The 24,133-nt window shown below is 37.3% G+C and overlaps 1 protein-coding gene across 1 annotated transcript in view; it reads right to left on the bottom strand.

The window, feature by feature from the left end:
• Positions 1-21,767, bottom strand: part of PRTG (protogenin) — a 147,427-nt gene extending 125,660 nt beyond the window's left edge. Inside the window, exons 1-2 of the mRNA XM_036736843.1 lie at positions 21,680-21,767; positions 19,227-19,529 (exon numbers count right to left, since the gene is read on the bottom strand). Of these exons, the coding sequence (XP_036592738.1) occupies positions 19,227-19,529; positions 21,680-21,767 (391 nt within the window). The remainder of the gene's footprint in view (positions 1-19,226; positions 19,530-21,679) is intronic.
• Between the last annotated feature and the right edge of the window lie 2,366 nt (positions 21,768-24,133).

The raw sequence follows: 24,133 nt of genomic DNA, 5'->3' as shown, positions 1-24,133 counted from the left end.
CTAATTTACTTGTAACTGACTTATTCAGTGGATACTAATCAATCTATGAAAAGATTGCTTTACCAAGCTAGAAAAAATAGTAATACAATTCATTTGGAGGAATAAAAGGTCAAGAATCTCCAAGGTGGGCTACAAAAATGTGCATACCCTTTGAACCAGCAATACCACTTCTAGGGCTGTATCCCAAAGAGATCACAGAAATGGGAAAAGGACCCACATGTACAAAAATATTTATAGCAGCTCTTTTTGTGGTGGCCAAGAACTGGAAATTTAGGGGATGCCCATTAATTGGGGAATGGCTGAAGAAGTTGAGGTATATGAATATAATAGAATACTATTGTGTTATAAGAAATGATGAACAGGCAGACTCCAGAAAAATCTGGAAAGTCTTATATGAACTGATGCTGAGTGAAATGAGCAGAACCAGGAGAACATTGTACACGGTAACAGCCACAGTGTGCGATGACTGACTTTGACAGACTTAGCCCTTCTCAGCAATTCAAGGACCTAAAACAATTCCAAAAGATGCATGATGGAAAATGCCATCCACATCCAGAGAAAGAACTATGGAGTCTGAATGCAGAGTGAGGCAGACTATTTTCTTTTTTTTGCTTTGTTTTGTTTTTCTCATGGTTCCTCCCATTCGTTCTAATTCTTCTATACACATGACTAATGTGAAAATATGTTTAATAGGAAGGTATGTGTAAAGCCTATATCAGATTGCATGCTGTCTTGGGGAGAGAGGAGGGGGAGAAAATTTAAAACTTATGGAAGTGAATGTTGAAAACTAAAAATAAATAAACTTATTTAAAAAAAGAATCTCCAAGGCAATAATGGGGGAAAGTGGGAATGAAGGGGGTCTAATAGTACCAGATCTCTCAAGCTACACTACAAAGCAATAATTCATAAAATGAATTGTTACTGGTTAAAAAAATAGAAAGCTTTACCAGTGGAACAGTTTAAGTATATAGCACACAGAAGCAAACTAATTATAGTCTAGTGTTTAATAAACCCTAAAACACAAGCTCCTGGGTTGAGGACTCACTATTTGACAAAAAATGTCTGGAAGAACCATAAAGCAGTAAGATAGAAGTTAGGTTTATACCAAGACCTCACACTGTATACCAAGAGAAGCACCAAATATCTACATGACTTAAGCTATAAAGGGATCCATACATACATGCATACATACATACATTCATGCATACACACACACACACACACACACACACGTATGATAAGCCATTTAGAGGAACAAAGAAGAAATTACTTTGCAAATCTGTGGATAGAAGAGTTTAAAACCAGAGGATAGAGAAGATTATAGACAATTTTGATTACATAACATTAAAAATTGTTGCAAAAACAAAATTAAATTAAAATAGAAAGTTATCTGGGGATGAATCTTTGAACAAGTTTCTCTAATAAATGTTTTATTTCTGAGATATATGAGGAATTTATTCAAATTTAAAGTAACATGAGCCATTCCCCAACTGATAAATGGTCCAAATAATATGAATAGGCAGTTGTTAACAGAAGAAATCTAATATCAATAACCATATAAAAATACTCTAAATCACTAATAAAGAAATGCACATTAAAACAACTCTGAGATTCTACCTTATATCCATCAGACTGGCAAAATAAACAAACAAACAAAAAAAGGAAAATGAAAAATGTTAGAGGAGTTATAGGAAATCAGCCATGTTAATGTATTGCTGATGAAGCTGTGAACTGGTCCAACCATTCTGGAAAGCAATTTGGAACTCTGTCCACAAAATCACTAGCCCTTTGTCTCAGAGATGACAATATTAGGCCTATATTATCAAAAGATTAAGGAAAGAAGAAAAGCCCCCATACAAAGCTGAGATGTTGTAGTATATATCAGGAAAACATCATTGATAGTAGATAGCCTCTGGTAGGACATAACCTCAGGAAAAACCTGGGTTCAAGTTCCAGCTCTAACACACACTTGCTGTTATGATCCAGGGCGAGTTATTTAATCTCTCAGTGCCCAAGGCACCTCTCCAAGACACTGTAGAACATCTGCCAATCTGCAAGGTAAGAGGTATTTCCTACATCAATGAAATCACAGCTGACCAAAAAAACAAAACAAATTCCAATGAATATAATTTATTTATATTTAACTCAGGATAAGTATTTTAACTTGTTTCAAAATTTCAAATACAGAGCTACAACTAAATATACTACTGAAACGTCACATAAATAGGAGAAAATTGGCACACAAATTATACAATTAGCCATTTTCTATTCAAAACTGCTAATATTTCATGAAGCAAGATGTCACACTACAGTGAGATGCTATTTATGCAAAATGCTCTAAACTGGAAGTAGAGTGGGAAGTTTCCTCTGTTAATTTATAAAACTTATTTCTAACCATGCCTCTTTATTGAGTCTACGTATGAGAGAAAATGCAAAAGGCCATAACGTGCTTTTCTGGGATTTACCATGTGAAAGCTCTTATTCTTCCACAGAAAGAAAGTTATGACCTTTGACATGGTACTATGGTGCCAAAGAAACTGCTCATAAATGTATGTCAGTAACAAAACAGAAATCAATAAATTAATTTAATTCAGTGAACTCTTATGTATTGAGACACAACATGTTTTAAAGAGCCAAATGCTCTTCCATTAAATAAGTAATGTAGGTTTCTTAGGGGGGAAAAAGTTGTTACCTTTGTTTCATATTTTTAACATTGTACTTTTGTCATCAAATATGAAACCACTAGTTCAGCATTTTATATTAAATTTTAATGCTTATAGGAATTATATTATTAAAAATCTTTAACTCAATATTGCCATTTAATTTACTTCTTGAAAGCATATATATATGCACATATGTGTGTGTGTGTGTGTGTGTGTGTGTGTATTCCATATGTTGGAATTGAAATTGGCCTCTTCAAATTCAAGTTACTTTCCAAGAGCAACACTAAATCTTAAAATTCTATAATTTAGTTGAGTTATTTAATCCAACTTTAGGCTTGAGTTGTGGGTAGACATCATATTATATTTGAATAATGGGGAAAAAACCAGGATTGCTTACTCAACTTAATTGGGCAGAATTAGGATAGATTGCCAGAGTTTACAAATGATCAATGACAAATAGCTTATGAACTATGCACTATTCTCCTATAAATACTAACAATATATACATACTTACCAAGTTATTTATTTATCTTACCATAAAAATAAACGCCACATTATTCTTCTAATTTAGCAATTTCCTGGTATGAAATTCTCTTTACTTGGGCCAAAATAGCTATAAAACTACAACTCTTAAAGAATATTCTTGGGAAACATCAATTTATGGAATGTCACAGACAGTTTTAATGAATGAAATGATAAACGTCTCCAAATGGTTTAGGGGTATGGAACATTGTATATTATGTCAGACTTTTCCCCATGTCTTGGTTAGTTTTGCTGAACTGTTTTTCCCCCCCTCTTTTTTGTTCTTTGTTAAAAGGGATGGCTCTCTGGGAGACATGTACTGGGAAATACAGGTAACATAAAACAAAAAGTACTGATAAAAATGCATTTAAAAAACTGTACATTATAAAAAAATTTGATCACAGATCAAGTTGATTACAGTAACATCATAATTTAACCATCTATCTTACTTAACAAAATTTGCTGGATTATTACCATCATATTTATTATTTCATTTAAGATAACATTTGGGCACATTTCTTTGTTTTCTTGTTATAGAATTCCATTTTCTAATTCCAGCATACATTTTCCCCCAACTAAATAAAGAATCTCATTGTGCAGTGAGATTTTTTAAAAGTTAGAGGTCATTTTCTCAAAATCAAGAATCTTTATTGGAGAGTGAAATGAAACAAATCAAGTAAACTCCTCAAACATCCAATATATATATTTATTGAATGCCTACATGCTTAACTCTGTCCTAGGCATAATAGAGAACAAAGAGGGCATAAGAAGATTCCTGACCACAAGGAATTTAAAGACTAATTGAAGAGGCCAGATAAAAATAAATCATCAGTCATCAAGCCCTGTTTGTTGAATTGTTCACCAAATGAAAACTATAAAAGGAATAAATCAGAGGGGAAAAAAAAGACATCTATGCATGCTAAAATGGTCAAGGAACTTCATGGGGAGGAAGAACTAAGGCTGGAAAGAAGTAAAAGGAAATGGAAGAGAGCATTCTAAGACATAATTTTTTTTAAAAAAAAATTTGATAAAGCTAGTGACAGTCTTCCTAAGAAAACAAAGTAAAACATAAAAGTGTTTCTTCTACAGCACGAAAAGAATGCCTCATAAATTAGTTAACCTGCTGGGTTGTCCAAACAGTGAAGTTAAAAATAAAAGAACTTGTTGGGATTTTGAAAAACAAGATACCTTGACAAATTCTCACAAAAGCACAACTGATTTAAGAAGTAAGTTTTGCATTGTGTTTAAGGGTATCATAAGTGCTATTTACCTTAGCATGTAGGTCCCCTCAAAAGCTATACCAGGGGAGTACAAATTTGAGCAGTTCCTTCAATGACTGAAAGGTTTTGAATACATGCTATCATCAAACAACCAGCTATCTAAGTTCTAACAGGACAGAAATTTGGCTGCTAAGTGAAAATGTTATTGGCCACAAGAAGCGTAAAAGGCAAGTCGCTAAGGTACAGGAGGCTTTTGACATGCATAAGAGAGGGAGCAGCCAAACCAATGAACCAAAAGATCTTTTGCAGAAATGAAGCATTAGAAGTCAGCCAGAAGTTTAAAAGGATTCTTACAACCACTCGTCTCAGAACCACATTTTGAGATCCACTCACCTAATTAAACCGCCAATAGTTCCCTGTTGCCTCTAGCATCAAATAGAAAACCTTCTGTTAAGACTTTTAAAGTGCTTCATCACTTTGCCCCTCTCCTGCCTTTCCAGTGTTCTTACACTTTATTTCCTTCCACCTACTTCAGATCCAGTAACTGGACTCCTCCATGTTCTTCACTCAAGACACTCCATTTCCCTACCCTTGCATTTTCATTAGCTGCTCCTCATTTTTGGAATTCTCTTTATCCTCACTTTTGCCTCCTGGTTTTCATCAAGTCTCAGCTAAAACCTAACTTTCTACAAGAAGTCTTTCCTGGTCCTCCTCAATGATCACGCCATGCCTTCTCTCTGAGATTATTTCCAATTAATCCTATCTTGTTTGTGGGGCAGGTAGATAGCACAGGGGATAGAGTGCTGGGCGTGGAGTCGCAAAGATAGCTATGTGACCCTTGGCAAGTCACTTCACCCTATTTGCCTCAGTTCCTCATCTTTTATAATGAGCTAGAGAAGGAAATGGCGAATCACTCCAGTATCTTTGCCAAGAAAACTCCAAATGGGGTCATGAAGAGTCCAACATGACTCAAACAACTGCACAAAATGTTTATACAGTTTTTGTACATTTTTTCCCCTCCTCCCATTAGATTGTGGGTTCCATGAGGGCAGGGATCATTTGTGCCTTTCTTTGTATCCCCAAGGCTTAGCACAATGCTGGGCATATATTAACACTTAATAAATACTTGCCAATTTGACAACGTATAATGAAACCAGTACCTGAACTTTGAGATCCAAAAATTAAGTATCAGAAGCATTTGTGAGCTAAATATGTCTAATGAAAAAAAATCTTATTGTCTTTTAAAATAATTTGGGGGTATGAGCTGTCTGCATCACTGCTCTTTCCACAGTTACCAGTAACCATAGTCAAATTTGATGTGCTTCTTGACCTTCCTGTTGCATTTGACACTGATGACCCCCTATTCCTCCAGTATACTTTCTCCTCTCTGGATTTTCATGAGCTATGACTTCCTGGTCCTCCTCCCTACCTCTTTGACTTTTCCCTCAGTCTCCTTTAACTGGATCATCATGCTTATTATGCCCTTAACTGTGGGCAACACTCATGGTTCTATTTTGGGCCTTCTTCTTTTTCCTCTCTACAGAACTCATCAACTCCCCTGATTCTGATCATCATCTGTATGCCTATGATTCACAGAGCTATATATATCCAGTCTTTCTTTGAAGCTTCAATCAGGCATCATCAACAACCTTTTGGACATTTCAAACTGGCTGTACCAGAGACATCTCAAAGCAAACATGTCCAAAACAAAATTCCATATTTCATCCCCAAACACATTCCTCCATCAAATTTCTCCACTTCTGTCAAAGACACCACGATACTTCCAGTCTCCTACGTTCAAAACCTCAGGAGTATTCTTGACTCCTTGCTCTCTCTCATTCCAAATATCCAGTTACAAAATCTTGCTATTACTACTTCCACAACACATGTCCACCCCCTTCTCTCTACACACACAAGTCACCATATTCATTCAATCCCTAGTCACCTCCCTCTTAGACTTTTGCAATGACTTCCTAATTAGTCTTTCCCTTTTTTCAATCCATCTCCACACACCATATAATTAGAGGATCCCACTCTCCCACACTCAATAAAGTCCAGTAGCTCCCTACTGCTTCTAAGATAAAATGTGAACTCTTCACATCTTCTTGGATGTTTAAAGTCATTTACAAACTGACTCCGTTATACATTACTCTTTTCAGCTTTATTACATATCATATTTCATTCAGATATTATATATATACATTATGTATTATATACTACACATTATATATGCATATAATTTCATTATATATTAATAGTTTCACTATACATTACTCTTCTCCCTCATTCCTATATTCTATGGTCCAGTCAAAATGAAACTTCTCTCTGTTTCTACATGACACCAGATTTCCCACCTTCAGACCTTTACAATGTTCATTCCCAATGTCTACAATGCACTCCCATCCTCATCACCATCTCATACAATCCCATTACCGCCTTCAAAGATTCAGATTGAGCACCACCTTCCATTATAAAGTCTTTCCAGACTGTTTCTAACTGTTAATACCCTCCCTCTTTAACCATTTTGTATTTATTCTGTACATTTTCTCTATTCACACACATGTATGTATGTATTTATATATACGCATGTATATATAATGTACACACATGTATGTACACACACATATATATATAATGTGTATATGTTTTCTCCAAGTGAAATATATGTACATACTGTGTGTATATATATATGTGTGTGCTGTTTCCTCCAATCAAATGTAAGTAGGAGTTGTTTCATTATATTTTTATCTTTATCTGTAGCACCTAGTAGGTGCTTAATAAATGCTTGTTGATTGATTACCAGGGAAGATAAAAATAGACACAAATGTACTAGATACTAGACCCATAGTCTTCCTTTACTTACTGTACCAAAAAAAGAGAAACCATTCTCTTTGGTTGATCTTTCTGTTCCATCACCTCACTTTTACTTCAGCTTTTTCACAGACAGATAAACTTCAATGTGAGAAGTAAAATGTAATAATGATTAGAGAGATGGCTTCCGTGTCAGTAAGTCACAGGTTTAAGCCCTGCCTCCGACACACAGTAGCTGTATGACTACAGGACAGTCAATCTCCCAGAACCAGGAAACTCTTTAAGATTATAAAGTATAGATCTTCGTGCCACAGTGACTATACCCAAAGCTCTCATAAAATCACAAGTCTAAATAAAAACAAACAAAGAAACACACACCAATCCCTTTTCCCCTAAAAGACTTAAAAATTTTGAAGGGAAATATGCAGTAAGTAGAGTGCTAGGCTTGTTATCAGAAAGTTCTGGGTTCCTATTCTGCTTCTGATATTTACTTTTCCTGTCATCATCTTTTTCTTCAAACACTCCTCTCCTAAACTTCCCCCTAACTTTAAGGGAACTTCCGGTTCTTCCGGTTACCGAGGTTCAGAGTCTCCGTCATCCTTGATTCTTCATTGTCCCTCACTCCACACTTATAATCACTTGACAAACCTTCAGTTCCTATCTATACATCTCTTCCATTTGTCCCCTCTTCTGTCTTCACACTAGCTACCACCTAGTTCAGCCCTCATGCTAGGCTAGCCAATATACTCCTCACTGGCTACCAATTCATCCTCCACACAGTTACTAAAAGGGCCTTCCTAAATCATTGGTCTGATCATGTTACTCAACAAATGCCACTGATTCTCTTATCATCTCTAAGATCAAATATGAAATTGTCTGGCATTTAAAGCCCTTCACCAACTAGCTCTAGTTTAATTATACAATACTTCTCTTCATGCATTCTATAGTTCAGCTAAACTGGCCACCTTGCTGTGCCTCAAACATGATAATCATATGAAAGAATGGGCCTTCTCACTAATAATAAAAGAAATACAAATGAAGACAACTCTGACGTTCCACTTCATACCCATCAGATTGGCAAAGATGACAAAAAAAAGGAAAATGACAATTGTTGGAGAGACTTCATGAAAGCATGCACAGCAATTCATTATCGCTAAAGCTATGAAGTGGTCCAAACAACTGAAAGCCACTGGAAATTAACTGCCCACCCCAAATCATTAAACTATCCAGATCCTTTGACCCAGCAATACCACTACTAGGTATATATAGGTATATTTTTAAAAATAAGGAAAAGGACTCAAATGTACAAAATCATTTAAAGAAGCTCCTTTTGTAGTCACAAAGAATTGGAAACTAAGGAAATACCTATCGACTGGGAAACTGGCTGAACAACAACAACAAAAAAAAAAGGTGAGGGACTCAAAGTGTACAGACATGGACGTGAAAAATGAGGAAATTCTGTTTGCTCCATCATGCATATGTTACAAGGTTGTTTTTAATCCTTTTCTAGTGGTGGGAAGTGGGAGAGAAAGTTGATTTTTATTAATTGAAAAAAATTTAATTTAAAAAAAAAAGGAATGATGAAAGGAATAGATCCAGAGAAACTTGTAAAAACTTCTATGAACTAAGGCAGAGTGAAGCGAGCAGAACCAGGACAACTTTTAAAAACTTTAAAACTCAGGTCAAAGCAATGATCAACTATGACCCCAGAGCACTAATGGTGAAGAATGCTTCCCATGTATTTACAGAGAGCTGATAGCGTGGAGGTGCAGAATGAGACCTGTGTTTATGGATAGGGCCAATGTGTGTATTTCTTTTGCTTTACTGTATCGACTTGTTACAGGCTTTCTGATGGCTATTTTTTGAAAAGGGTTGAATTGGAAGGGGGTGGGGCTAATGATAACAATGGCCCAAAAAGTAAAATGAAGGGAATCTAAAAGCATATGATAAAAATAAGATTAAAAATTAAATAAATAATGGCTGACTTCTGCCAGACAATCTAAAAATAATAAAAACAACGAGGAAGGGAAGGAAAGGATACACATTATTGTAGTCAGAATAAAATTAAAATAGACACAAGTTAGCTCTCTATGAAGATGAACATATGAAACTAAATTTTTCAGCACCCCACCCATTTGTAAAAGTACTCTTTCTCTTTCTTCTATGCTGATTAGCCACTTAAACCCTGAAAATAAGTGACTAATCACGTGCGCAAGCGATTAACTGTGAATAGCAACATATCTAGCTTTGGCTAGGAACAACAGATTAAAAACTAGAGTCAAACATTTAGGCTGTTGGGGGAGGGGGGCAGGATAGAGAAGATTACTGATCAAGGAATATGAGGACCCAAGGTCAAATCCCTGATCTGCCACTTAATAAACATGATTTTGTACAAGTTACTTCTCACCTCTCTGGGCTCAGTTTCATCATTTGCAAAATTAAGGGAAAGAAATGTCTCTAAAGCCCCTCCCAGGGTACCTCAGATTGCCTCTTGTGGTTGTAGTTTGTCCTTCATTCTCAAAGAGGACCATGACATCAGGAAGGTGATGACATGACTTGCAAGTGACTTTGATTTGAGTGAGGAAGGACTGTGCAAAGTCACCAGCCTCACTTTCTCCTCCAGAGCCATCTGGGTCCAGTTGCCAGATGTCAAACAGTATGACTGGAGATGGCGCAGGATGCAGTGGGAGACCTTGGCCCTTTAAAGCTAAAGTCTTTTCAAGTGCTCACTTTGAGTTGCCTCTTAGGCAACTGGGGAATGACTAAACAAAAGTATAGTATATAAATGTAAGGGAATATACCAAGGGAATACCATGAGAAATGACCAAAGACATGATTTCAGAGAATTTTGGGAAGTATGAACTAATACAGAGGAAAGTGAGCGGAGTCAGGAGAAGAGTTGTACAAGGACAACACTATTATAAAGAAAAACAGCTTTGGAAGGTTTAGGACTCTGACCAAAACAATGATCAGCCATGTCTTTAGGATAGTGGTGTGAATTTCAAAAAGAAACATAAATCATACATAAGGATTCCTGCAAGCCACATAATGACTTAGAAAACCACATACGTTTATATATTTCTTTGTTATTAATAGTACATCGCAACACATTAAAACAAGACAGGTACTACATTTTAATTTAGTTCACGCAATACTTGGGAGTGTCAAGTTTTCAACACATCTGCTCTAGAGGACCTATGAGGAGGGATAGGTGATAGATCCAAGGTGCAGATAGACACACACACACACACACACACACACACACACACACACCTCTTCCAGTGGTGGGAGAGAGCTTGGAGGAAGAGAAAATAGATTTTTGTTCATTGAAAAAATTAAATTAAAAAATTGATGAAATGGATTCAAAGAAACAGTATATCATCTTCATAGCTACAGACATCTTCACTTCAGCAAGTAAGGAGAGTTAGATGGATCCTACCAAAGGAAGAACGAATCAATCATAGGTACTAGTGAATTAACTGAAAAGATTGCTGTTAGGGTTTGCCTAACCATTTCTACAATTTTATACAATCTGTTTCTATCTCTATGGTAAAATACAAATGATTTTTAAAAGATCCAGAAGCACTGATTTCATTAATAACTACACTGGAGTTCAAAAATGAAAAAAAAGAAGGAAAAAGCTTATACTTTCCTGGGGATACAAATGCAAAAGCAAAGACAGTTCTTCCCCTCAAAGAGCTTTCATTCTAATATAAGGGAAATGACCTGAATAGAGTAGTAAGTGGGTATGGAGAAATTCTGGAGGTGGTGAATGAGACTGTGCAGAAGTAGACTGATACATCCTCATCAGGGAGTAGAACTCATTTGGTTATAGAACCAGACTACAGGGAATGGAGAGGAGAAAGTTTTAAGAGTCTAAGCCAAATTGAGCAAAGAAAGTTTTCAACTAAAGCTTAGCACCAATTATTTCATTATCAATCTTTTCATTAATCTTACCACTACAAATGCTTAAGCTATAAACAACATAAATATGTGGAAAGGTAAAACCCATCTGAAGCTAAAAAGATAAACATTTTAAATTCATGCTGCCTGTGTAGATGATAAGGATTTTAAAGGCTTGTCAAAAGTGCATCAGAGTACCTGAGGTTTAAAAAATATATATTAAAAAGTCAGAGTACTGCTCAGTACTCAGTAACTTTTTGTGTATATAATGGAAAGGGTAACTCCTTTATCTTGTGCAACGTGTTTCAAACACAGCATCAATTTGGCTTAAGTACCAGAGATGTTTATGTGAGTAACTGAGCACAAATATTTTTTGCCTCTCTTGTATAACATCATCATTTGAGCTCCTGTATAACATCATTACTGAGCTACTACATACAAGGACAACTGTGATCTACCATTTACTGAACTATGAATAGTGAGTTTTGACCATGATTAAAAACAAGAGAACCCACCACTACTATCTTGAAGAAATAAAAAGCCTTAGGATTATATAAAATACCCAGGATACTTTCAAGTCCCAATAAATTTTACACAGACTTTCTAAAAAATTTTTTCTGAATTTAACAAACATCATATAAAATATGCATTTCCATATAGCTGGTAAAACAGAAAAAGGGGATTATACCTGAAACTGCAAGTCTTTATTTGCAAAAGCTTATTAACAAGAAATAGCTGGTGTTGACATAGCACTTTCAGGAAGTCTTCATTTTAAGCACAGTTTTTAGGACCTCCTTAAAGACTTAAAAGAATAATTGTTGCTTTTTTATTCAGAATAAAATGCCTGAGCTGACACTGTTGATTACTTTTCATATAAATGGTGATTACCAGCTTAGAATGAAAGTAATCAATCCCAATTTAGCTTCTAGGCCCTTGAATTTAAAAAAAAAAAAAGCAAAAGACATCTTTACAAATATATGTCCTATTTCTTCACTGAAATGCCCTACAACTTTAAATCCTGCTTACATAATTTGTCTTCTGCTATTCTTTTTAAGGGCTCTACATTATATCAATAAACCCAGCTTTAAATTCGGAAGTAACAACAAATCCTGAGGCAAACAACTGCTGGGAATAACACTCCTCTATTTTGAATAATCAGATCTGACTGACTAAAGGAGGCCATATCAAATACTTTCTTTCAACAACTGTTATAAGAAGCTATGAAAAAGAAAATTAAGGCACTATTGTATAGTGCAAGGGTTCCTAACTTTTTTTTTTTTTGGCCATAGAGCCCTTTGGCAGTCTAATGAAACCTATAGCCCTCTTCTCAGAGTAAATGTTTTTAAATGCATGAAGTAGAATGCATGGGATTTACAAAGGAAATCAATTATACTGAAATAGTTATCAAAATATAATTTTTTAAAAATAGTTCAGAGACTCCAGTTTAAGAACCTCATGGCTAGAAGACTGAACTTAGGAGTCAGACCTACATTTAAATTCTGTTCCTAACATACTTACTAACCACATGACTGAAGGCAAGTCATTCACTCCCTCTGAGCCTTGGTAGTTTTGTCATTTGTAAAATGGAGATAAAACCAATAAATAGCAAGAAGCCCAAGGGTTGCTGTGACCATAAATGAAGATAATGTATCCAAGGCACTTTTGCAAACCTTAAAATGCTACATAAATTTCATCTACTATTAAAATGAATACTTTCTATAGGTGATAAGGAAATGATAATCTCCCTCTGCAGTAGCCCCTGCTGGTAAGAGGGGGGAAGGGACAGAGATATTGAGAGTAAGAAAAACTTTGGAAAGCACTGCAGTAGGCAATCAGATTCCTGCAGGTGAAAACTGATACTCTCTAGTGAACTACAAGAAGAATAAATAAGTAGAACAATTACCCTGAATTTATCGGGTTCCAGATAAACCTTTTAAAGCAGACATCCTGTGAAAGCCAAGTGTCATTTTAAAACAAATCTGCTAGGCATCTGTAAGTCAGAAGAAGACAACTAAACAACTAAAACAACTAAACAACTAAAAAAGTCAGGAGAAAACAACTTCAAAATGAAGGAGGAAAAACAAGAGAAAGAGGTGGAGTAACACATTTATATAGCACTTTATAGTTTGAAAAGAAGCGAATTTCTTCAAAAAGAAGGATCTTCTTCAAATTCTATAAAGTGTCAAGCCTTAAAAAGCCAGAGTTCATTGTTCTTTCCTTTTAAACATCACACACTTTGTCACAGTACTGTTTTTAAAACCAAATACTTTTATTCTTCTCTTCCATTGATAAATGCCACATTTGCTGTTGTCTAGTCATTTCAGTCAAGTCCCCCTCTTCATGACCCCATTTGGGGTGTTCTTGGCAAAGATATTGGAGTGGTTTGCCATTTCCTTCTCCAGATTTTTTTCCAGATGAGGAAACTGAGGTAAACGGTTAAGTGACTTGCTCAAGGTCATACAGCCAGTAAGTATTTGAGGCTGGATTTCAACTCAAGTCTTTCTAACTCCAGGCCTGGCACTCTATTAAATGCCACAAACACATTTACCACCACAGTATATTTGCCTTAAAGGGAGGTTCAAGAAGGCACAAGAAGAATTTTGCAATCTATAACATCTACAGACCTAAGAATCACTCACAATTTTAATAATGCAACAAAACCTTATCTATTTTGTTATAAGGAACTTTTCTCTTAAAACTTCTAAAACACAGTATAATAATCTATACTGGACTTAGTCAGGAAAGACCTGATTTTAAATACTGCCTCTGATATTAGCTATATGACCTGAACTTCCTCACCCATAAGATGGGCATAAAAATATCTTTGTATTCCCTAATAGCATTCAAATTACATAATGTAAAGTTCTTAACAAACCACGAAATATTACATAAATGGTAGTTATTATCAACTCAGAAAACATAGATCAGTTTTCATTTATTTTCTTTCTCAATTTTCTAGTTTCAAACCACATTTGAAAATCAATTCCCCATCCTGCTTTGTTGCAATTTATAATTTTCAATTAGTTTCCACTTTATTCTCATATTTCCAATAAACTTTTTAAGTCACCGCTAAAGATTTGATTTACACTTCCCCTGTACTGATCAGTGAGGCACCCATAAAATGTTACACTTTTTAAGTTTTATTATAAGTACATAGCCACTGGAAAATCATCAAATTTCATCTTACCTTAATAAAAAATCATCAGAATTGAAATGAAAAAATTCTATATCCTTTTAAAGAATGTCTACTCAATGCTTAAGTTTTTAAAAAAGTGTTTTAAACAATGTCAACAAATTTAACAAACTCACTCCTCCCTCTCTTGCTATTCTAGTTACAAAAACAGAATCACAAAAAAATTATGTTCTACTCAAGTGAATATAACCTTAAAAAAAAAAGAAACTAAGAAGAGCAAGCCTGCTTTGTGTCCTTTCTCCCTCAATCACAGGACTTCAATTTCCACCTTTTATGGAAAGGAAATAAACAATTAGCTGCCTGACCAATCACTACATTATAGCCAGTTACAGACTATAGGACATAGTCTCTCTCATCCTTTATTTTTTCCTAATCTCCCTTATTTCAACCCAACTTTATTCAAAAGTGACTTTTTTTTCCTTTGCTCTCACTTTTGCAAGGAACATTATTTTATTCATTTCAGCAATGAAACTGCAAAAATATAATCTAGCAAATGTTTCCCTACCATATTTAGAAAATTGTGGAGAAATTAAAAGTTGAACCCACATTTACATACAATACAGACTTAATACTCAAAAGAAAATATCATGTTGCCTGAAACATCAGCATTGATTTAGCTTCATAATAAACCATTAAATTCTTGCCTCATTTCTTCAACATTTTACTCCACATGTTGCCTCACAAAGAGCACTGCTGGAAAAGGAAGGTCCTCCCACAGCTTTCCCTTCCCCCCACTTCTGTTTTAGTTACATGAAAATATAAAACTATTATCAATGAAAAGTTGTAGGTTTTTAAAAAAAAATTAGCTAAATGTTACTTTAACCCTACAGTTTCTTTTAAAAAGGCGATCCATTAGAAAATCTAAGTTGGCTAAATTCTTTTGTGCATGGATGAACAACAGGAAAGCAAAGCCTTGGGGCCTTGGGGAGGAACCTTGTCCCGAAAGACCAGCTCTGATGTGCTCATGAGATAAGGCTCCATAGTGACACTTAAGGAAAGGCCTGTTCACATTTGAATTTCTGCATTCCACAAGAACAATTCATGGCAATCGCTAACTTTGCAGAAGAGCCACATGAAAGCTTCGGCCAATGAATGAGGGTCATCTGCTCTTTATCACAAGGGTAAACCTCATCCTGGCCAGTTTCTAACCTTTTAACCCTGTGAATTCCTAATTTACACATGAATAATGGAATTCTTGCCTAGAGTGCAACTTTCAGCTTCCAGTTCCTAAGTTTAGAAACTAAGACCTGATCTCCTTGTGTATTTAAAACCTTAAACTACTACACAGATTAAAGTTTTAGGTTTCCAAATGCTGCACTATTACACTTCTGAGGCAAAAGATAAGCTTTCTGGTGAAAGCTTTGACCAAGCAAAGAAAAAGCACATACTTGAATCCTGCTGCTATCAGTGACTACAGTAGAATTTGCTTTTTTTCTCAAAGAAAGAATGCCCACTTTATGCCTATTCTCTCCCTGTTTAATATGTATAACTTCTTTATCCAGGCAAGATAAAGTCATTAGGGTCTACAGCAATTGACATTGCTTCTAAATAGTATACCAAGACAACTCTGTTCATTCAAAATAATATCCTAATTATGACAATTTCACACATCACATGTCATATCTTAAATCTATAATCTTGTGTAAATTTGTCAGATGATTTAGCTACTAGAGTTAAGTAGCTTCAAAATTAAAATGGTGATAAGCTTTTAATATTCAAGAACAATATTCAATATTTTAAAAAATACTGATTTGGTTTTATCTTAGGGTAGTTAGAGTTTATGCTTAAAGACAAAAGAGTACTTTGCATAAATTCCACTATAAGTTATTTACAACCTAAAATAGCCATAATGCAATGGCTTCAAAAAAACATTTAATTAGATTGATAACTTCTGAGTTTTCTAAAGATACACAAAAAAGAATAGTAACATGATAAAATACTAAATTTCCTATTTTGGAAATAATTCGTATTTATAAAACCCAGGAAGGTTATCATTATCCTCACTTGACAAGAAAAAACTGAAGCTCCCATAAAGATGCTCTACCCACAGTCACACTCCAATTGAGTATCTTAAGTTAAATTTGAACCCAGGTGTAAAACTTTCCACTACACAAGGCTAACACTCCAAGATTTCCATCAGAAATTAAATGCTGTAATTTTGTTACACCTCTTACACAGCTGTTGTCTCTCTAGATTAGAAATCTCCATCACTAGTGAAATTTCAACTTTGTTTCAAGGAACACCAGGATTCCAAGACTTTTCTGAAAGTCTTGGAATTTGTGGTCATGGTAGACAAGTTGTTTCATCTGCAAATGTTTCAACAACATAAAAACTCCCTTCAACATCATAAAAAAGATTAGAGGGTTTTTTTTTTTGGAAACAAATTGTAGAAAGGTTCCACGACTCCCCCAAATTTAAAAAAGTGACTGCTTTAGATACTGGGAACTGGAGTTGTGATTTCAATGATAAAGGGAAATGGATTAAGAAACTCCACCTACTAATACAGGTCTGACCTCTGTGATTTATATTCTTAGGGAGCTGATCTCAGGACTGCCTCACTCTTAAGCTACATTGCCTCTGGGTTGCTCATTGGGTAGAGCACTGGGCCTGGAATCAGGAAGACTCAGCTTGCTAAATTCAAATGTGGTCTCAAATGCTTACTAGCTGTGTGACCCTGGGCAAATCACTTAACCCTGTTTGCCTCAGTTTCTCATCTGTAAAAATGAGCTGGAGAAGGAAATGACAAACCACTCCAGTATCTCTGCCAAGAAAACCCCAAATGGAATAATGAAGAGTCAGACATGACTGAACAACAACAAAAGCATTAAGACAGTAACCTGAAAATGATAGAGCATTTAAGGTCAGGAAAACCTAGATTTGAAACCTACCACTGACACTTAATAGCTGTATGACCCTGGGAGCAAGTCACTTAACTTCTCTGGCCTCAGTTTCCTTATTTCATAAACTCTATAAAAGGAAGATGATGAATAGCAGTTATCCCATATGGGCTGGTGTGAGGAACAAATGGGATACTATATGTAAAGCACTTTACAAACCACTTAAGGACTATATAAATGTGAGTTACTATTACTGTCAAAAAAAAAAAACAAAACCAAAAACAAACATTAACCAGGATCGCCAAATAATTAGCGAATAAAGTATTAAACAGAAATCCTCCTATTCTATTTTCTATTCTATTTCTATTCCTTTTTATCGGATATAGAATTAGAAATCTGAATTCAAGTTTTTGAGAAAAAAATGCAATCTTTAAAATGCTGAATTTATAACTGCTTTATTAAACCCAGGAAGAGGCTATAATATTTCATTGACAGGAAGTCCCAGATAAGGAAATTCCCTCTACCAATGCAAACTGGCATCTTCTCTACCATTCATAATCTTAGGGGTTCTTAATTTGGGGGTCTGTGAGCTTGTTTTTTTTTTTAAAACATTTGTAGACCTAAATTCAATATAATTGGTTTCCTTTATAATACTAAGTAGTTTATTTTATGCATTTAAAAACATTATTCCGAGAATTGGTTTATAGATTTTACCAGACAGCCAAAGGTGTCCAAGATATAAACAAAAATATAAGTCTTAGAGAACTGCCTAGACTCTAGGCAATTGTTCTAGGGCCTAGGTCCTGGAGAATGAGAGATTAAGTGACTTTTCCAGGGTCATGAAGGCAGTATGTGTTAGAAGCAGTACCTGAAACCAGATTTCCCTGGCTTCTCCACTAGAATGCTGCCTCTCTGAATGTACTATATAATTATATGTGAACTTCTCTATAGATGTATTCTATAGCTATATACGGTATAACAGTGGAATTTTATAATAGCTACAGTTAAAGCCATTAGCTTACCAAATTCTGACTTCAGAGAATTAGAATTGAATATTTTCATGGAAAATCCATGTCATAGGAACACACTCCTACCACTGATAATCCAAGTATTGAATTTTCTTATGCAGGCACGCTGCCTTTTAAATCATCAAACCAAATTACAAAGACTACATGTTTAGTAGCTTTTTAGGAAAATGTGAAGAATTTTACAAGTTTTGAATCACTGTTATAAGGAATGCTATGTGACTTGCTTACAGATAAATAGCTATAACTCTGAGACCTGAAAACTCAGATATGGAAACTCAATGAGTTTCTTAAGGAATCTCAGGTCCAAGTTTTAGGGTATATCTTTACATATTCACTGCTAGCAAGTAAAACACTAAATCTGCATTTATAAATGATGGATCTGATACAGTAGAGAGAAAGGAAATTTAGAATGCAAACATAATGACAACTGAAAAAAAGTAAGTCAATCTGGTTTCTGCCCCATTTGATGTAATATAGAGATAAGTATAATCTCTTTCCCTCCCAGCAGGAAAATAACAACAATGTTACTGACCCTCTCTTTAGAATAAGAAGCAACATGGTTGATCCATAGGTAGACATCATGGAAAATAATTGAGACATAGAAAAGAAGAATGGGGCAAAATGCAAAGATTTTTCACTTTACATATCACCCACAAAAACAGAAGTATAAGGGATAGCTGTCATACTTGTGAACAGGGGACCTTACTCATCAATTTCTAACTAAAGAGCTTCCAGATCAACTTTTGTCAATCTGACCAAGGTTCCCTGTTCCAACGTTCTGACAGCTAGAAGCACTGTGAAGTTGATACCAAACAAATTTCACAGGCCCATCTTAGTAAGAATCATAAATAGGACCAAACCCAACTTGGCATGTGTTTTCAACTACTCATTTTAATCTCCAGATACAGAATAAAGTTGAAATTTTCATTTATGTTTGGTTGACATTTTCTTTTTGTCTTCAAAACCATCATTAAAAAAGACAAGTTGTTATTTGCAGGATTTTGTGACATCGATATATGCAAAACAAGGTGATTATAAAACAAACTTACTTGCTAATGTCAGATGAGCTTTTTGGCTCAAAATGGCCCCATATTTGTTCAGAGCCAAACACTGGTAAAATCCTTCATCAGATGGTTCTTCTTCTTTGCCTTCTACCTCACTGATGTATAAAGAGCCATTAGATAAAGCATGGATCCGTTTATTTTCAGAAACTTTGGCTCCGTTTTTTAGCCATGTGATCTTAATAGGAAGTTCTCCATGTGCCTGGCAATCCAAAACCACTGGGTCCTTTCTTGTGACAGTTACATCCTGTGGCTCTTTTATAAAGAATAGTTCACTAAAGCACTGTACTCCTGAAAGGACAAAAAGGGAGGTATACCAAGGATTACAGTTATAAAATCAATTATCACATCTGTGAGACTACAAAGAATATAAAGTTATGCTTAATAAATCATGTTTTGACTTTGTCAAGGTCAGATACACAGATCCATCATTTTGCATAATGAAATGGTTGATGATTCTACTTAAAGAATTAGAAAAAGACAATTAAGACAGGTTTTTTTAATATTCTGCCCTTATTCATTAACTTAGGTAAAATGTTAATAACTTTAGTTCCCACTAAAACAATCCTATTTAAGTCTCTTGCTTGCATCAGGAAAACCATTGAGCACAAGCTGTTTGCCACTTTTACAAGCTTGTCAAAAAAGATCTTGAACAGGGTAAGTCGTAAAAGTCTAATTTTACAAGAAATCATTAGCAAAACCCCAACTCTGTGAACAAGCAAGTTTATTTCCTCATCCCTTGAAGTGTTTTTGGAACCCTCCCTGCATCTATTCCTTTGGAAAGAAATTTTATCTTTTATGACAAATTACAAGTTCGGATTTTAATATTAGTCCTTTTATATCAACAACTTCCACTCTTCTGCAAAGGGGAACCATTGACAAATTTCTGAGTTCAGGCTAAAACAATGGACTTTCAAATTAGATAACTTTTGTTTCTATCAAGACAGTAAGTGATAAGATTAGTAAACCTTTATTTTAACTTTTTCAAATTGCTAACAATTTTTTTTAAAGTGTAACTAATTTGGTCCTTACAATCTAATGGAGATTGCTTAATCAACCAATAAACATTTTATCAGATGAGGAGTTTATCCTAAAAACATACAGCAACGGCCCTTCTCCATCCTCCTCCTTCCCCCATCAGAATTAAGAATCTGATACCTAAACTAAATTGCTATAACCTCCTTCATTTAACTCTAACCCTTCAGGGTTCCTTGGTAGGAATTGGTTTTGAGTTCAGACTTCGGGAACTAAAATACATTTTTTTTTACTCCAATGCCTGCAACGTGTTACACATAGATCGTCTTGGACCCATGATCACATTGGCAAGAACTCCTCACTATTGATTTATTAATTTCTCATCAACACTATTCTTCAAAAATCTTAAAATGCAATTTAAAATCATAAGCAAGGGACCTCTACTTCACTTAATGTATTCCAACCATATCTTTATGAGTTCTAATAACTCCGTCCTTTGCAAATGACTCTGGAAGGCTTTTATTTTGTTCCCGATCACAATCTGACTTTTTTTTTTCTAAAAGAAAATTAAAGCCAAAATCTTACACCTTGAAAATAAATTAACTACAGTGGTTTCTCCCACTTACAACACAGAAGCAAGCAGAGAAACACCCCCCCCCCCAGCCAAGTTAAAGCTCACAAAACACAAATCGGTCTCTTCTCTTCAATATACCATTCCTTTGAGGAATAAAACTGATTTAGAAATCCTACAAATGTCTGAAAAGGTAGCTAGCATAGCACCCCCCAGCCTTTTCCCCATCCTCACGCCCAGTGGAAACTGGCAAAAAGTAAAGTCCTATCTCTCCCGTCTCCACCTCCTCCTCAGTTGCCTGGGAGCAGCGAACGTGGGAGAGGGAAATGTGGGTTCTAGACTTGCCTCCACCTCTCTGCCTCAGGTTCCGGGAGTCCCCCGGTCCAAGCTGTGCTGAGCCTCGCGGGGCGCCCCCTAGGCGACACCACGGCCACCACGGAAACAATATAAATAAAGCCACGTGCGGCCGTCGCCGCTGCTCAGGCTAGGGGAGTCCGGCGGGCTGGCCAAGGAGGCGGGGAGAGCGGCCGGAGCCGGGACAATGGACGAAGGAAGGAATGGGAGGGGGTGCAAGTGGACAGTAGCCACCACAGCGCGGTCACTGAATCTGCGGCGGCAGGAACCCGGTGTGGGTCTGCTGGGAAGGGGCATAAGACTCCCATCCCCACCTTCACACAGCAACCTCAGGAACTTTTGCACCCCATGCCCTTCCAAGGACTCCAGACCTCCGGGGCGGGGGAGGTGCTGGCTGGGGGGGGGGGGTCACCCGGCCTGACCGTTAGGGACTCCTCCCTCCGTAGCACACACAGACCCCCTCTCCTCCAGTCTCACTTGCCCTCCCTCCTCAAAACCCCGCATCCTTCCCTCCATCCCCTCCAAAAAATAAGGCACCCACCTGGGCCGGAGATGAGGAGGACCAGGACGCCCCAGAGCAGCATCTCTGGTGACCGCAGCCTGGTGAGAGGTCTCGGAGAAGGCGCCATTCAACCGGGCTACCCCAGCATGTTCCCCTCAAACGCCACTTGGCCGGCTCGGGGCTCCCCAGCCTGCCCCTGCCTCCCTGTTCCGCCTCGAGGGCCGGGGTGGCGTGGGGACCAAGCAGCCCGGGCTTCCTGCGGTGGATCCGCCGCGGCACGAAACAGCGCAATACACAGCGGCTAGACTGAGGTTGGACTGGAGCCGAGGCTGGGGCTAGAGACTCTTTGGCCGGGGTTGCCGGGCCTCAGCGCACAGACCCACGTTCTAAAGGAGGAGCGAACTCCGAGCCCAGCTAGGGGCGGGGTAAGAAGGCTGCGGCGCCAGGGCGGAGGCGGGATGGACTAGAGCTGCTTCCCTCCCTCCCGGTGTCCACCACCGCTAGCCTCGGACTACTTTGTGCATCTGGCCTCTGGTGACCGGCAGGCAGGATGGCCGGCCAGGCGGAAGGAGACGCTGGAAGGAGCAGAGAAGCTGCCAAATGGGGGAGGGGAGGGGAGGGTCGCGGCATGGGGTTGGGGGTGGTCTCGGCCGGACAATGCACCTGGGGGTCAGGCGGCCAGGCGAAGTGTCTCTGCCCTATGGCCCGCCCCCTCTGCTTCTGCCGCTGCTCTGGGGGCAGGGCCACAAAGATCCTGCTTTCTCTCCCAGGGGGTGGGGACGGAGTGGGTAGAAAAGGAGAAAGGGGCCCCCTCTGTGGCCAGCGTGCTCTGGAGGTCGGAAAGGGGGCGGAGGGGCTCGGGGGAGGGAGGCATAGTGATGAAAGATGTGGTAAGGCCGGAGACTTCTTCTCTTCTCCCTCCCCAGCCCATCCCTCTGGTCCTTCCCCCTCCTCCTTCCCCTCTCCCCACACCCTGGGGCCGGGTGGAGGGAAATCTGGTAGGAGTGGGAAAGAGTGACCGCTCTCCACTTCAGGGATTGGTCGTGTCCGGAGCCCCCCAGACCAGATGTGAGAGAGCCCCTTGACTTGAACATCTCACTTTCCAGAGAATGGTTTTGCAAGTTAAGTGTCCTTTTTTAATTAGTCGAATTCTCTTAAAGTCTTTAAAATACTTTCACACAAACACTGCGATACTGTCCATAAAATTTTAGATTTGATTAGGAACTTTACAGATTCTCCAGAGCTTGCTCCAGAACCCACCTTATTGCCACTGAGGAAAGGATGAAAATTCGGTTCAGTTCAACAATCGCATATTAAGTGCCCATTATATATAAGCGGGCACTGTGCTAGGTGGTGAGAACATACGGATTAAAAACTAAGCAAATGTTGGGGACTTGCAGTTAACAGTTAACCTTTCGTGAGTATAATCCTCAACGACTGTTTGTGTAAGGCCATAAGAAATTGAACTGAGAACTGGCATCTAAGTTTTTTTTTTTTTAAGTAATCAAATTGCAAGGTCTTAACCTAAAAAAAAAAAATCTGTGGTGAATTATGGGTGACATATAGGCATAAGGCCTCAAGGGTGATCCACCTTTAAAGAATTCTGGTGACAGAAATTGAACATTTGTCACAGGAGCTCCAAATAGCAATACCCATAGTATGCTCAAAAAATACTCTTCCTTATGTGGAGGAAAAATTAAGCCATCCTCAGTAAATGTTGATGGAGAATTGTCAGTACCATTTTTTCCACATCCTACCTACCAAACAAAAATAGTGTAATAGCATCTAATCTTATAGCTGCATGGAAGAAGTTTGTGATTCATTTTAAATCATATCCGTTACATATCCTTGCAAGGAGGAGATTACTTTTATTTGTAATGCGTGTGCCCAGGCATTGTGTAGGGGCACCTCCCAGTAGGGAGACAGTGCTCCAGGACTTAACAATGTTAACCAGTCTTTTATGCTCTTTAATTTTGGGTTCAGAAAAACAATCTTATTCTTTGCCAAATAACCAAAATTTTGCTTTTACTTCAACTGGATTCTAGTTATTCTTAGGCATCTCAGTGTACAGATTTAAAGCAAGTATTAACATTATGGATGTTAAAAAAATAAACAGTTGCAAGAACGATTTAAACTTCTCTAATAATTAAAATTCATAAGAAATAATGTTAGGTTTTATTCTAGTTGCAGTTGAATTAGACATTTTTCATTGTGTGACTTCCCTCCCTATGTTCTTTCTCTGCTCCCCCCACCCCATCCCCTTTCACTTGACCTTAAGTGCTCATATCTCCTGGATAAGAATTGCTAATAAGATGCTTTTATGTTCCCTTTCTTGAATAAATCAGAAGAGTAAAGCCTGGGGGAGGGGAGAACCAAAAGAAGAGGGAAGAACATTTTTTTTCACTGCCACTTTGCTTAGCATTTTCTTCAAGGATTCAATTAATCATAGAAGTCTTTGATTCTTAAAGTGTAGGCATAGGCCTTGTGCTATGG

This window comes from Trichosurus vulpecula, chromosome 8 (genome assembly GCF_011100635.1).
Source record: "Trichosurus vulpecula isolate mTriVul1 chromosome 8, mTriVul1.pri, whole genome shotgun sequence".
NCBI lineage: Eukaryota > Metazoa > Chordata > Mammalia > Diprotodontia > Phalangeridae > Trichosurus > Trichosurus vulpecula.
The sequence above is the reverse complement of the archived record's forward strand: the minus strand, read 5'-3'. Positions and strand labels throughout refer to the sequence as shown.